We start from the raw sequence: 16,058 nt of genomic DNA on the forward strand, positions 1-16,058 counted from the left end.
GCCTCCAGGCCTGGCTCCAGAGGGGGGCCCCGGTGACCTGCGTCCGGGCGAGGGAAAACGGGATCCATTTATTTTTTTCTTCATAAGGGGCTAATGTGAGCCGTGCTTTGTCTGGCCCCTCACCTAGGACCCGTTTGCCATGGGTGATGTCATGCTGTCGTGTTTTGTGAGTTGTTTTTGTCTTGTCCTGTTCGTCGAATTGTCACTTCCTGTTTTGGTAACTCTCCTCTCGTTTCAGTTCGTGGGTCCTTCCTCTGTGCGTCAGGCCACTTGACTTCCCTGATCCCAATTGTGTGCACCTGTGTCGTTGGCCCTAATTGTCTGCACCTGTGTCCTCACCCTTCTGTGTGTATATAGCCTGCGTCTTCCCCTTGTCTTGTGCCAGTGCGTCTTGTCCCGTCTTGAACACTAGCGATCGCGTGAGTAACAGATATCCCCTTAGAGATCCCAGTTTAGAAGATACCTTTTGTCAAGCCTGAGCTCTGTGTTTTTTAGTTATGTTGTTTGCCACCGTATTTCCCTCGTTTTGAGGCGCTTTTGGTTTTTGCTGTCTCCAGCCTTTTTGTCCCTCCTTTTGAGGCGCTTTTTGTTTTTGCTGTCTCCAGCCTTGTTGTCCCTCCTTTTGAGGCGCTTTTTGTTTTTGTGCTGTCTTCAGCCTGTTGGAATAAACACCTTTTGTTGGCACTCTGCATCCGAGTCCTCTCCCTGCTCCAAGCCTGACAGGTGACCCTACCAGGGGCATGAAGCCCCAGACAACATGGCTCCTAGGATCATAGGGGCACGCAAACCCCTCCACCACGATAAGGTGACGACTCACGGAGGGGAGCCCTGCCAATTTATTCAATAATTCTCAACTCAAATTTTGCACCATCTGCTGCTAAAATTTGGAATTTCAGCCTTGCCAATTTATTCCTGGGAGCAATCCATACTCACTTTTTGCACCATTTGTTCCCCCCATACTCCATGTTACATGACAGATGAGAACAGCAAATGAAAAAAAACACTGAAAAGTAGCCAGGGTCTGGGGGCTGCATGCCCCACTGGGGGGGGGGGGGCTGTGCCCCCACCCACTTGCCGCAGGGGGCCAGGGGCCACAGGCCCCCCCAATTGGGGCCGCAGTAGGCCGGGGGCAACAGGCCCCCATTTGGGGCTGCAGGGGGCCAGGGGCAATGTCTCGGACGGGGCTCAGGGGGAAAAGCTCCCTGGAAACGCCTGGATTTTGGCAGTATAGCAACCCCAAAACCATTAATTTCATCACTCAATTTCAACAGTTTTGTTAAAAAAATATTCCTGCTTGGTGGGCTACCAAGGTGAATATAATACAGTCAAGCCTCGGTTTTCGACCACAATCGGTTCCAGAAGGCGGTTCGAGAAGCGAGTCGGTGGAATTCCGAATCTATTTTCCCATAACAAATAATGGAAAATTTTTAATCCCTTCCAAGACTTTAAGCATTTTTTCATTTGCGCATTTTTGTCAGATCGCGCAACCGCAGCGCACCACCGAACGCGCAACCGTGGCGCGTCGCCGACCGCGCAACTGCACTGCGCTGGTCGCATTATTGTGACAGAGCCGTCGCTGAAATTTAGAAAACATTTTTAAACTCCTGATGTCCATCCATCCATCCATTTTCTGTACTGCTTAGTCCCCACAGGGGTTGCGGGCGTGCTGGAGCCTATTCCAGTCGTCATCGGGCGCTTTCCAAAATTCAAGTGGATCTAAGTGCGCAGGGAGCTTAATTTTGTCTGATCGCGCAACTGCAGCGCACCGCCGAACGCGCAAACGTAGCGCGTCGCCGACCGTGCAACTGCACCGCGCTGATCGCATTATTGTGACAGCCCCGTCGCTGAAATTTAGAAAATATTTTTAAAGTCCTGATGTACTTTCCAAAATTGAAGTGCGCAGGGAGATTAATTTAGTCCGATCGCGCAACCGCAGCGCGCCGGGCGCTCACTGTCGCATTGCTTTAAGAGCGTCTTTGTGTTCCGAGTTGTAAGATGACGCTGCTCTCGAGCCATGCCCATCTGAATCAGTTCCTGATCCCGTTCGACTTGTCTATTTCCCTGGCACGATCCTCGTCTTTTTTCTCTAAAACTTTCGCCATTCTGGCTAAAACCTTTGCTAATTAGGCAAATGAGTAGGCCAATGATGTGACGAAGTAGCGGCAAAATGCTGCCGAAAGTAAGGTGGCTGTTGTCGCAATATTGCTGCCAGCCGCTCCCCCCAATATAAAAACAATTTTCACAACGGATCTGCACGATTCACGAAAATGATACTCCCGACGGAAAAAAAACACGGAAATCCGCGGATCCGCGGAAGATTCTCATCCCTGCATCATGGACAACACCTCCCACCCCCTCCATGACTTTATGCGGTCCCTGGGCAGCTCCTTTAGCAGCAGACTATTACACCCACGGTGTAGGAAGAAAATATTGCGCAGGTCCTTCTCTCCCACTGCCGTCAGACTCTACAACATGCTGATAAAATTGTGTTTCGTCTCTACCGCTACTGGTGGCACTTGTCTTTGTCCTTGTCTGTTATTGATCCTTTTTAAATTTGGCACTTGTATTCTTGCACTCTTGTACGCTGCTGTGACAAGTAAATTTGCCCGCTGTGGGATGAATATAGTTCTATCATCATTTATAACCCAGAAGTTGCACTGTACCACAGGAGCTATATTGCACCTTTTTTTGTCGTTATTCTTTGCATTTATAATTTTTGACGACACTTTTACTACACCGCAAAATTTTAATTAATTAATTACTCCGCTGTGCTATTTCCGCAGAATCCGTCTGCTGCAGTCATTTTTCCGCCAGAAGGATAAGGCTACCCCCTACTGGCGATCCTTCGCCGTTACATCACCATTGAGCCCACACACAATTCGGGTGCCAATGTGAGTAAATTATCCTCTCACTAAACCAAACTCCTTTGTCTCATGAGTCTGCGAGCATTTCGACGTCTAATAGACGTCTATTAGACGTCTATATGCTAACCAGACGTCTCGGCTAGAACACGTCTAAAAGTGTAACAAATATAGACGTCTATGGCATACACGTCTTTTAGACGTCTTTTATGTGAAAGTGTTTTTAGACGTTTATTGAGTAGATGTTCGAATGATGGCTAATAGCTATCAGCGCTAATCATTTGAACATCTAGATGTCACGTCTCGTCCCAAGCCGTTCCACTACGTGTCTGTTGTCATGGTTTCTGTCTGTGTGCTTGCCCCTCCCCTCCTGTGTGCCCATGATTGGTTTGATTATTCTCACCTGCCTCTTGTTACCTGTCGTGTGTATATAAGTCCTGTCTGCCCCTCACGTCCCGTCGAATTGTTGTCGTCTTAATGTCTTCATGTCTTTTGGTTGCACATCTTTGTCCGTCAGTCCTGTTGTTGGTTTTGTTTGTTAAGTCATGTCAGTTTGCCGAGTCTGTTAGTTTGTGTTCTCCAATAAACCCTGGTCCAAGCTGCATTTGGTCGCCCTGCTCCATTCCGTTCCTTGACACTAGATGTCTATTCAACTTCAATACATTTAACCTGAGATTCTTACCTTTGTGTAGTTCCAGGATGTTTTGGAAAATATACAGTGTGTTTTTGGACTTCTAAATTTATTTCAGTAACACAGATGTGTATATATTGGCGCTAACTGCAAATCTAAATAAATGCATTTTTGAAAACATTATCAAACCATCAAAAACAGAATAATGTGCAAATATATCATTATTTAGACAGCGTCAAATAAGGACAAAATTCAAAAAATAAAATATTCGAAATATAGAAAAAAAATATTTTGGTTAATTTCCTCATGTAGCCCCCACCACCACAACGCGCTGGCGCCTGTTTTAATTTCAGTGCTATAGATTTATACACTGATTCCTCCGTGGCCTCCGGGTATGATACCTGGACTGCTTCTGCAAACACAGACAGAGGATAAATGGTAAATTTTCGATATTAATATTAGATGAGGATGCATGAAATTTGCTAGGCCGCAGAAAAACAATTCAAGGCCTTTTGCGACCACCTTTTGATGTGCATAACATTTCAATGTAAGCTAAAAGTTAAACATGGTTTCAAGGGACCTGGCTCAATGGCACCACCCGTTATTGACTGGGTTACGCTGTAAGTAATTAAGAAATAAAGTCAGACTATAACCATAGAAATTTAATGGAGAGAAACCATGTTAATTAAGTAACTGTCAGAATGGCACAATTACCCAGTTCAGTCACACACTAACATGACACGATCCTAAAATAACAATTGAAATTTTATTTTATTTTTTTTAAATTTACCTTTAACAATTTCATAGAAGGCCGTTTTTTGGAAGGCCATCTTGCCCTGGCGGCCACTATCTTGCATGTTCTAGAGTGCCATTATGTCATTGGTGAAGAGTCTGCAAATGGAGAAAAAAGAAAAAAAAAATGCACCGCCACATTGTTAAAGTCCACTGTTGTCCGTTCCAATATATCGTGTATAAATATTAAGCTTGTAAGTGTATTCAAACCTTTCCATTGTCTTGTTTGTGCATGTCCTCAAACATGCATGGGGGGGGGTTACCGTATTTATTCTAATTATTCTAAATAATTTATTCTATTCTTATTATCGCCCATATTCTAATAATCGCCCAGTGTGTGTGACATAAATAAAAAACATTGGTACCTCTAATTATCACCCATGCTGCTAAAAATTCCCCCCAAAACTTACGTTTTCCTCCGCGACCGCATGCCGGCGTCATTGCGCAAGTTTAAATAGGACTGATTTGACAGCACGTCGAATGTCCCTTTTAAATTGGTTTTCTCCATAAACTATGATACAATTACACTCGTCACTCCGCTACAATATCCTCACACAATTACGTTATCGGGGCGTGCGCTCGAACAAGACGATCGCGATAACATGACGTGCGCAACATGTGATGTGCGACGGTAACGTGTTGGACTTGGAACATTTATGTTAAAAATGCTTGAAAAAAAAAAGATTACTAAAATTATAAAAAAGATAACTAGCTCCCCATTCTAAATTATTATTGGGAACACTGTAGGTGAATTTGTGAATCTGCAGGAAGAAAAATAAAACAGCCTGGATTGTCCCGTCACCTTGGAGGCTGCTCGCAACTTTTAAGCTTCTCATTGAGTATGGCCACGGTTGCGTTTGCTTCCGCCAGCAACTGAAAAGGGGAAGAAAAGCAACAGAAGAGCTATGTTCAAAAAAAGTGTACATTGACTCTTTTCTGGGCCATGGCAACAATAATAAATATTTTCTTTTGTACAGATATCGACATTTACATTGCAGAACTAAAAGTGGAAAAAAGAAACCTGCTGTGACGTGGTCGCCTCAGTTTGAACCACCGTTTGATTTTCCTTGATGCTTTTGAGCTGCTCCAGCTGCTGCACCTAAAGTATTTGTGAGAAAAGAACATGCTTTGATGAAAAATCCTTTATTCTTTGTGGTCTGTCACAATGGAGCTTTGACGTGCATCTCCACCTCTTGTCGAAGGTCGCTCTCCAATTTTCTCGCCTCGACCTGCTGCAGCAACCTGGACTGCTTGTGCTTGTTCTCGCTCTCTTGCATTGTGGAGACCTTCAACAATCATTTGAACATCATTTAGCCACTGGCCTGGAATTACAATTCGACACGACAACTGTGCTGTTCTCACCTTGTCCTGCAGCTCCGTTTCAAGCTGTTTTTTCTCACGCTCAACTTCTTCCAACGTCTCCCGCAACTGCGCGCGCTCCTCACCGAGAGCCTTCACTCTGCAATTGAGCTTCTTTAACTCCTCCAATGAGCTCTGATGTCGACTTTCCAGCTCGGCTTCGATCCCTTTGATCTTCTCAATTAAATACATTTTCTGCAAACAAACACTCGACATGAATAACAACAACATGAACATTTAAAAACAATCCTACCTCCGTTTGAAATGTTTCAGTCACATGCTCGAGCTTGGCCGTGAGCTCATTTTTGTCCTGTCTGAGCATTTCCAACATCTCCTGCAGCTGAGCTCGCTCCTCACTCAGAGACGTCACGGCGCAATTCAGCTTTTCCAATTCATCAGTGGCGCTCTGAAGCTGACGTTCCTTCTCATCTAGTAAAACATCTCTCTCCGTTTCAACTCCTCTGAGTTTTTCGGTTAAATGCCTTTTCTACAAAAGATAAAAAAAGCAGGGCTGTGGACTCGGTCGGATTTTTGCACCGAGTCCGAGTCCAGCCTCTTGACCACGAGTCCGAGTCCGGCTGTCCATTTTTTCTGTTAATTCATGTGACTGCTTAGTCTTTATTCAAGGCTAATTTAGATCAAAATCTAAATAATTACAACAGTTTTGTGATGGCTTTGTCTTTATTAAACATATAAACGAATACAATAAATAGATACTTTCAAGTTTTAATCATTAATTACACCATTATAGCTCAGACATTTATCTAAACACAAATAATTAGTGACGACCCCACAACTATCGAAACACATCAATGATATAAGCTGGGTGACATAATCGTCCTTGACATTGGTACATAATGTAAACATTAGCCTAAGTGCAACTCAACATGGCCGCATTGATCGTAACTTACGCTCCGTTTCCCCCCCAAATCTAGAGGCAAAACATTGTTCTCTCGCTGCTCCCGGGTTCTTCCATCTTGGCTGCGCATTGTGGGTCTTGTACGTGCACGCACGCAGACAGGCAGGCGCGGGCGCGCACGCAACAACTAAATTTGTTTTCATAACAAGCAAGCAGGGCTGTGGACAGTATTCCTACGCGCATTCTCAGCAGCATGATGAAAATAAAATTGAACGTATTTTTTTTATTGTCGGACTCGGTGGACTCGGTCAAAATCAGCACAGAGTCCGAGTCCGGCAAAAATGACCGAGTCCGACGAGTCAGAGTCCCCGAGTCCGAGTCCGAGTCCACAGCCCTGAAAAAAAGGCTTTGTTTAGTGATTTGTACTGTAATGGAAGTCAAGTCAAGTCAAGTTTATTTGTATAGCCCTAAATCACAAGCAGTCTCAAAGGGCTTCACATAAACAAAAATTGACAATTATTCTCAAAGCATCCCCTGATCTTAAGCTCCCAAAAGGGCAAGGAAAAACTAAAAAAAAACCTGCCAGGGGAAAATGAGAAACCTTGAGAAGGGACCACAGATGGAAGGATCCCCCTTTCAGGATCACCAGGTTGAAAATGGATGCAGAGAGGGCACAAATAATACATAATATGAAAATCAATGAAAAAAAAAAGTGGATGTCCAAGTCAGAGCAAAGGGCTGCCGGAGGAGCCCTCAATTGTCCTGGCAGTGTCTTCGAGGAGGTTGAGCTGCAGTTCCCCCATCCTGAATTGGCCCACGAGCAGCTCTCCCATCAACCTCCTTTTATTTGGTTTGGGGTCCCTAAGTTACATAATTCTAAGGGGTGGGGAAATCAGCACTTGTTTACATGTTCTTGTTGCATAGTCTCTGCAAGCAGACATTAACAGAGAAGCTATTTTTCACGTCATTTCATCATATCATCTAACAGCAGAAAGGTCTTCTCCGGTGGTTTCCTCTTATCGCCGGCTTGAGATCAACTGGGGCCAAGCAGAGGCAACAAGTTTCGGCCCCTCTGCTCCTGTTTGTCAGTCACAACAGACTTTCCACAGCGATCACAAATGTATAATAACGCATAATAAATCATCATGAAATATTACTCCAACACTTACTTACTTACTTAGGCCTATCGCTCCCCGTGGCGCATAGGCCCCCGACGACTCGTCTCCATTTAACACGGTTTTGGGCAGTCCTTTCTGCCTCCCCCCAGCTGTTTCCAAGGCTCTTGAGTTCTGCCTCAGTGTCCCGTCTCCAGCTGTTTTTGAGCCGTCCTCTCCTTCTCTTCCCCTGGGGGTTCCAAGTCAGGGCCTGGCGTGTGGTAGTAGCTGCCGGTTTCCTCAGGGTGTGTCCGATCCATCCCCACTTTCGCCTCAGGATTTGTTTCTCTACTGGCTCCTGTCTTCCTGTCTGCCACAGTTCTTCATTTCTGATTTTGTCTGGCCATCTGATTCTGAAGATGCTCTTCAGACAGCAGTTTCAAGATTCAAGAATTTTTATTCGCCATGTTTGAGCGTGCCAAACAAGGAATTTGACTTTGGTACATCACAGCCTCTGTTCAACATTTAGGTGACTGACAACACTCGGCACGTGTGAAAAATGACAAATATTCTCAAACATCCCCTGATCTTAAACTCCCAGGAGGGCAAGGAAAAATTCAAAACCCCAACTAGGAGAAATGAGAAACCTTGAGAAGAGACCACAGATAGGAGGATCCCTCTTCCAGGATGACCAGGCTGCAATGGATGCAAACAGGACACATAGTACAAATAATGTAGACAATTCAAAAAAGGTGTGTAGAGCGGGATGTTATTGCACAGCAATGACTCTAAGACTCTAAGAGTGGTGTGAGTTCATCAGAGCGACAGCCTGGGGGAAGAAGCTGTCTGTGTCTGCTGGTTTTGGCGTACAGAGCTCTATAACGCCGTCCGGAGCGGAATAGTTCGAACAGACTGCAACCTGGGGGAGAAGGGTCTGTAGAGATGTTACTTGTACGTTTCCTGGTCCTGGACAGGTACCAGTCTTGGATAGATGGGAGGTTGATTCCAATGATCCTTTCTGCAGTCCTGATTGTCCGTTGCAGTCTGTGCTTGTCTTGTTTGGAGGCCGATCCAAACCAGACAGTGATGGAGGTGCAGAGGACAGACTGGATGATGGCAGTGTAGAAGATCTTCAGCAGCTCCCGCGGCAGGTTGAACTTCTTGAGCTGTCTCAGGAAGTTGATGAAGGTTTGTATTTTCTGCCGCGTCCTTTTCGTGCTTCTCCACGTCTCTGAACCGTAGAGAAGGATGCTTTTCATGTTGGAGTTGAAGATACACACTTTAGTTGTTGTGGCTATTTCTTTGGAGGACCAGATGTTTTTTAGAATAATGAACGCTGCTCTGGCGTTGCCTACTCTCGCAGTGACATCGCTGTCTGTGCCTCCCTGATTATCTATGATGCTGCCGAGGTAGGTGAAGGAGTCAACCTCCTGTATGGGATTGCCTTCTACTGTGACTGGGTTGTTGGTTGAGGTGTTTATCCTCATCAGTTTGGTCTTCTTATGGTTTATCCTTAACCCCGCCCCAAGGGATGTGGTTGCTAGTTTGGTAGTCTTGTCCTGCATCTGATTGTGGTTGTGTCCGCAAAGTCAAGGTCGTCTAGTTGTGTCCAGAGGTTCCACTGTATGCTGTTTTTCCTGCCCGTAGTAGTGGTCTTCATGATCCAGTCTATGACTAGGAGGAACATTAAGGGCGATAGGTGGCATCCCTGTCTAACACTGCTCTTGACCTCAGAGCTTTCTGACAGTTGGCCTGCATATAGAACCTTGCATGACATTCCCTGGTAGGTGCTTTGGATCAGAGTGATGATCTTCTCTGGGATCCCATAATGTCTCAGTAGTTTCCACAGTGTTTCTCTGTCTACACTGTCAAATGCTTTTTCATAATCTATGAAGTTGACGTATAAGGGGGAGTTCCATTCTATTGACTGTTCTATAGTTATGCGCAGGGTGGCAATCTGGTCCGTGCATGATCTGTTACTCCACTGTGCTCCTGTTTAAAATAATTCGGGGGTTATTTATTAAAATGGCCAATCCATCATTGCAGTTTTCATTTGACCCACTCCATAACGATGGATAGGGCCACATCTCCTCCCACTGTCTGTAATTTCTTAAAAAGGGTATGCCACATTCTTGAATTAAAATCACATCGGCATTGAGGGTTTTTATGGAGACACTAGACCAGGGGTGGGCAAACTACGGCCCGCGGGCCACATCCGGCCCACGGGACCGTTTCATCCGGCCCGCCAACCCTGAATAAATTGTATTATTAAACATTTTTTTTTGGTCATTTTGCATGCAATGATTGCGTTTCCCCAGTAGATGGGGAACCGCTCGCTTGCGCATTTACTACCGGAAGCCGTGTCAGAAAGCTCGGTGCACACTCACAAGTGCGTGTACCGTGTACGTACTCAGTAGTACGGACATGGCGCACTCGCGCTCTATTTGTATCAGTCCCGAATTTAGAGCGTGGGCTGTGACGACAGCATTCTTGTAATTCGCGCGCTGAGCTTTCAGATACAGTTTTACGCTAAAGCCACCCACAAACCTTCCCCTGGAATCCTTCTATTAAAATGAGTCGCGCAAGGTGGACACAGTGCCGAGTGTTTAAAAAAGAGTGGCCAATTTGGCTCGACGTACGCGACGTGACGTTCAGCCACATCAACATCAACCCGTCACAGATCGAGGTAAACGGACCAACACCTCTGATCTCTCCTAAGAATTGCCACAACAAATTTTACTCCAGACTATGACGCACTAGCAAAAAAGGGAGACCAACAACACTGTTCCCACTGAAAATGAAGGGGAGGCTCTCAGGTTTGTTGTAAAAAAATGCATTTTGAATATGATTTGTACACATAGCAGGGATTGAAACTAGCGACCATTCTCATTTTCAAACAATGCAGGATGCTCAAGGACATTGATGCACCACCTGTTTGCGACTAATCTTAACCTGTAAAGTTCATAAGGCTTACTTTAAGGAAATGTTTCCCGTTTCCTCACCTCTGTTACCAGGTGTTTGTCAGTTAAAACTCTGCTCTGATGTTCAGATACCCCTCACCGTGTTGCTGTTTTGATTACTTTATTTGGATGTATGCTTTCACCGATTCTTCAAGATGATATATTTGGTCAGAATGTTTGCCGTTTGATGTGATCTCATAAGATAAACATCTTTCATTAATCTGACCTGCAGGCACTGAAGTGATGGAGACTGTTATTCATAATAACAGTGTCGTATTTTATGAGAATCACTGATAGCAGTTTTTTAGTGAATTATAATTTTTTTTAATGCTGTTAATAAATGCATTTGTTTTCAAAAAACCTGTTTGGAATATCCATGCTTTACTACCTACTAAAGGCCAAAATCTTTTATGCAATGACCTTTACAGGTCGCTTATATTACTTCACACAAACACTACGTCCATCTGCTCCTGGTTCGGCCCTCCGGTCCAAATTTAGAACCCAGTTCGGCCCGCGAGTCAAAAAGTTTGCCCACCCCTGCACTAGACACTTAGAGCTCTAATCTAATCGGCGGAAACTTGGGGACAGAACCGCAATCAGCAGAATCTCGGGAAGCAGAGTCGCGCTCTGCGGCAAACGGAGAGTCTGAACCGTAATCGACGGCATACGGGAAGTCAGAGCCGCAATCGGCGTCATTTGGAAGTCAGCGCTGTGCGCAGCGGTAGGAGCCACCACGCGCTGCAGCAGTGGGAGCGGGGCCAGGGACTATCACGGGTCCGGCGCACCTGGCTCGAAGTCCGGCGACGGCCGCGGATCAGGCAACAGCCGCAGATCCGGCGGCGCAAAGGTGGATCCCGATGGCGCACGTGCGTGCGGCGTCGCTGGAGCGAAGTCCGATGGCGGCCGCGGAACCGATGGCGCCGGGAGGAACTCCGATGGCGGGCGCGGGTCCGGCGTCGCTGGAGCGAAGTCCGACGGCGGCCGCGGAGCCGGTGGCGCTGGAACAAGCTCCGACGATGGACGTGGATCGGGCGTCACGGCGGGAGCTGGTGGAGGAGGTTGGTCCAGGCGCTGGTCGCTGAAGTGCGGTTGGATTGTTCTGTCAGGATCGGAATGGAGCAGGGCAACCAAATGCAGCTTGGACCAGGGTTTTTTGAGGGAAAAGGTAGTTGGAAGGGAGGATCAGGGGAACGAGCCCAACAGAACCGGTAAACTAACATAACTCAACGGACCGACCGACAGACTGGCTAACGGAAACAGAACTGATAAAGACAGGAACTAAAAGAAAAAAGAAACAAGGACGACATCAACGATCCGACAGGGAGTGACACGCAGACAGGACTTAAATAAGAGACAGGTAACGAGAGGCAGGTGACTGATTAGTACAATGATTGCGAGTAGACACAGGAAGGGAGGGGCGAGTACACAGACGCGGACAGAAACCACGACAAACTACACATAATAAAACAACCGGAGACGAGTCGCTCCCAGGCTTTCCTCTCTTCTCTAACATCGACGGCGATTCAGAGGACCGTTCAGATGCGAGTCTTTTAGCTTTTTGCGCTCAAGGAATCTGGGTGTCTGCACTCAACTCATCTGTGACATGTCACTTTCCATTTGTGTGCTTACCATATGCCCCTCCCTTTCCCTTTCCTCACTTGTTTCCTCTCCATGACTTGTAGGCATTTCTTCTACTCCATCAATTTCCTCTGCGTTCTCTGTTGGTGGGGGTGGCACATGCCCCTCCCTTTCCCTCTCCTCATCTATTCCCTCATTACCTGTTCTCTCGTCACCTGTTCCATCATCACCTGTTTCCTCGTCACCTGTTCCCTCCTCACCTGTTCCCTCCTCACCCGTTTCCTCTCCACCAATCACAGGCCTTGGCGGGAAATTTGAATTGCCAAAATGTTTGTTAGCTTCATTTTCCTTCACCTGTGTCATTTCTCTCCCGGCGTTAGGTTTGTTGGCAAAAGACCTTGGGCACTTTCTGTAGAGATGATCAGTTTCTACACAGAGATGGCACTTTCTGCCATTGGTACACTCTTCAAAAGTATGACCAATAACTACATTTCCGGCATATTATTTGCTCACACGCTTCTGCAAGGTGCCCATGCTGTCCACACTTGCGGCAGAGCTTGGGTTGGCCCTGACAATATATGTAGCCTCGGTTTTCTCCCAAAACTATCATTGATGGGAGATGTTTCAGGCCCTGGAACCCCTGAGGGTTCTCCCATTGTTGAATGGGGACCTGCCAGGAACAATTCCAGATGCCATCTTCATCTCTCACCTTCATAGCCTGGCTTTAACCGTGCAATATCTTCCCAGAAAATTACAAATGTCCTCTGCATTCACTGTCTCATTAAACATTCTGACAATAACTGTTTTCGCAGTATTGTCGGTCAGCCTTTCAACAATAAACACAGAGAACTGGGATTTAACATTTCCATACCGATTCCAAAACTCACGCAGGTTTGCCGCCAGGGCTGTGGACTCGGTCGGATTTTTCCACCGAGTCCGAGTCCGGCCTCTTGACCATGAGTCCGAGTCCGGCTGTCCATTTTTTCTGTTAATTCATGTGACTGCTTAGTCTTTATTCAAGGCTAATTTAGATCAAAATCTAAATAATTACAACAGTTTTGTGATGGCTTTGTCTTTATTAAACATATAAACGAATACAATAAACAGATACTTTCAAGTTTTAATCATTAATTACACCATTATAGCTCAGACATTTATCTAAACACAAATAATTAGTGACGACCCCTTATTTGGGAAGCGAAAAACCCATGTCGTACGGCGTCAGCACTATGTTGTTTTCAATAAAAACATGAAGAACTCACGTTTGCGTCAGTCAATTTTAATTTTTATAAAGGATTATTCTCATTTGATGTCTTTAAATTCATCCGCGTTCTGCCATTGAAGCGGGGTGCATTCAAAGACCAGTCGTACAGACGGAACACTCAATCACTTCACCAAAACGCAACAATATAATTACGTGAGCTCTTTGCATAAACCTCGATGCAAAGAAACTCCTCTTTTTGGGTACAGGCTACAAGGAGTATATATTACAAAGGAGACTTTATACTTAATTGTGATCATCATTCATCCATCCATCCATTTTATTTTATTACTCAGGTATTTTCAAAGCAAATTAATATTGTTACATTTATTAATTTGCTTTAACATGACAGCGCAATATAATTAAAAGCTGACACGATAGCAATGTCAAACGTGTTCATTTAAGAAAAAGCCACACACCTTTTGTGATCAAATCTTTCATAACGAGAATGATTTGAGTGAATTGATTTTACAATTTTTATCCCCCCTCCCCACCATCTGTCACTTTGCTTGGGACAAAAGGAGCCTTCAGAACTGAAATTTCTTCTCAATTATTCATTCAAATCAATTCACTCAAATCATTCTCGTTATGAAAGATTTGATCACAAAACGTTTCCGTCTGTACGACTGGTCTTTGATGCACCCCGCTTCAATGGCAGAACGCGGATGAATTTAAAGACATCAAATGAGAATAATCCTTTATAAAAATTAAAATTGACTGACGCAAACGTGAGTTCTTCATGTTTTTATTGAAAACAACATAGTGTTGACGCCGTACGACGCCGTACGACAGGGGTCCCCAAACTTTTTCCTGTGAGGGCCACATAACTTTTCCCTTCTCTGATGGGGGGCCGGTGTCAGTTTGTAACAGAAAAAGTGTGACGATCGTAGGGGAGCTTAAAAAATTTATTGTTTTCCAGAAAGCCACATATAACCAAATAACGGTTATTTAATAACCCTTTCCAGGTTCTTTACAGAAAAAAAGTCAGGAAACAAATAATAACACTATTAATGAAATAAATAGTAACTAAATAACCCTCTCTGAGTTCTTCACAGAAAAAACAGGAAATAAATAATAACTAAATAACTCTCTCTGGGTTCCTCATAGAAAAAAAAGCCATGGAACATTTACTTTCTGTTGTGCCATGCACAATCTTAACAGATAAAAGTTCAGCTCAGTTGTCAGAGCAGAATCTCTCTGACACATATGAGCAGTCTCTTAAAGTTCTTGTGTTCCTTCCTTATAATCCTTTTGTAGGTTCCAGTAGGCTTGTAGACACCGCTGTCTTTTTTGTTAAAGTTTGCTAGTGCGTCATAGTCTGGAGTAAAATTTGTTGTGGCAATTCTTAGGCGAGATCCGAGGTGTTGGTCCGTTTACCTCGATCTGTGACGGTTTGATGTTGACGTTCATGTGGCTGAACGTCACGTCGCGTACGTCGAGCCAAATTGGCCACTCTCTTTTAAACGCTCGGCACTGTGTCCACCTTGCTTTTCCTTGGGCGGCTCATCTTAATGGAAGGATTCCAGGGGAAGGTTTGTGGGTGGCTTTAGCGCAAAACTGCATCTGAAAGCTCAGCGCGCGAATTACAAGAATGCTGTCGTCACAGCCCACGCTCTAAATTCGGGACTGATACAAATAGAGCGCGAGTGCGCCATGTCCGTACTACTGAGTACGTACAGTGTACGTCGTACACGCACTTGTGAGTGTGCACCGAGCTTTCTGACACGGCTTCCGGTAGTAAATGCGCAGGCGAGCGCTTCCCCATCTACTGGGGAAACGCAGTCATTGCAGGCAAAATGACCAAAAAAAAAAGTTTAATACAATTTGTTCAGGGTTGGCGGGCCGGATTAAACGGTCCCGTGGGCCGTATCCGGCCCGCGGGCCGTAGTTTGGTGACCCCTGCCGTACGACATCGGTTTTTCGCTATAATTCGGTATAATTCGAGGTAGTCCACCCTCACCCAAAGTTAAGGTTTCATGGGAATATTATTGTCATAATTGTCTGGACCATATATGATAATTGTTTAATGGTAGTTATTGATAGATCTTGAAGATGTCAAGTTATAGGTGCATAAGACTATGTTGTTCATGCATATAGCACGTTCATTGTAAGAGGGGAAGAGATGTTGTGTATTTTGGGCTAACTCAAATTCCGTAGTAGAAAAACCCCGGAAGTGGGATGGGCATTCTGTGTTGTTCTGGTACGCCCTGTGAACGCACTGTGAGTAAGGAATAAAGCAGTTATCATTCACGTCGTTGTCCGACCTATTCTTGCTATCTAAGAACCTGGAAAATAGAAAGGATATAACATATATCACGTGTCATTACGACGAGTTTGGTGGAGTTTGTACTGCTTCTTCCAACTCCTACCGCGCTGACTGTAACCTGACACTCTCTGGCTGCGTCTTGCCTCCTTTTTTTATTGTCGGACTCGGTGGTCAAAATCAGCACCGAGTCCGAGTCCGGCAAAAAATGACCGAGTCCGACCGAGTCCGAGTCCCCGAGTCCGAACCGAGTCCACAGCCCTGTTTGCCGCAGAGCAAAAGCTCACATCAAAGCCTTTGCTAAAAGGCAACGTTAGAATGCAGTTCAAATCATATGCTTTAAATTTCAGGGTTTGTTGGTTTAGCTTTCTGGAAAAGTCTAAACTTGACATTACCAGCG

The 16,058-nt window shown here is 45.2% G+C and overlaps 1 protein-coding gene across 1 annotated transcript; it reads right to left on the reverse strand.

The window, feature by feature from the left end:
- Positions 1-5,065: 5,065 nt before the first annotated feature.
- LOC119120865 (nucleoprotein TPR-like) lies at positions 5,066-9,161 on the reverse strand. The gene is made up of 6 exons (XM_037248090.1): positions 8,952-9,161; positions 5,897-6,130; positions 5,647-5,838; positions 5,475-5,570; positions 5,306-5,383; positions 5,066-5,157 (listed from the first exon to the last, which is right to left on the reverse strand). The coding sequence occupies exons 1-6, from the start codon at positions 9,159-9,161 to the stop codon at positions 5,083-5,085; spliced, it is 885 nt and encodes a 294-aa protein (XP_037103985.1). The 3' UTR covers positions 5,066-5,082.
- Positions 9,162-16,058: the final 6,897 nt, after the last annotated feature.

Source organism: Syngnathus acus, chromosome 3 (assembly GCF_901709675.1).
Source record: "Syngnathus acus chromosome 3, fSynAcu1.2, whole genome shotgun sequence".
Classification (NCBI taxonomy): domain Eukaryota; kingdom Metazoa; phylum Chordata; class Actinopteri; order Syngnathiformes; family Syngnathidae; genus Syngnathus; species Syngnathus acus.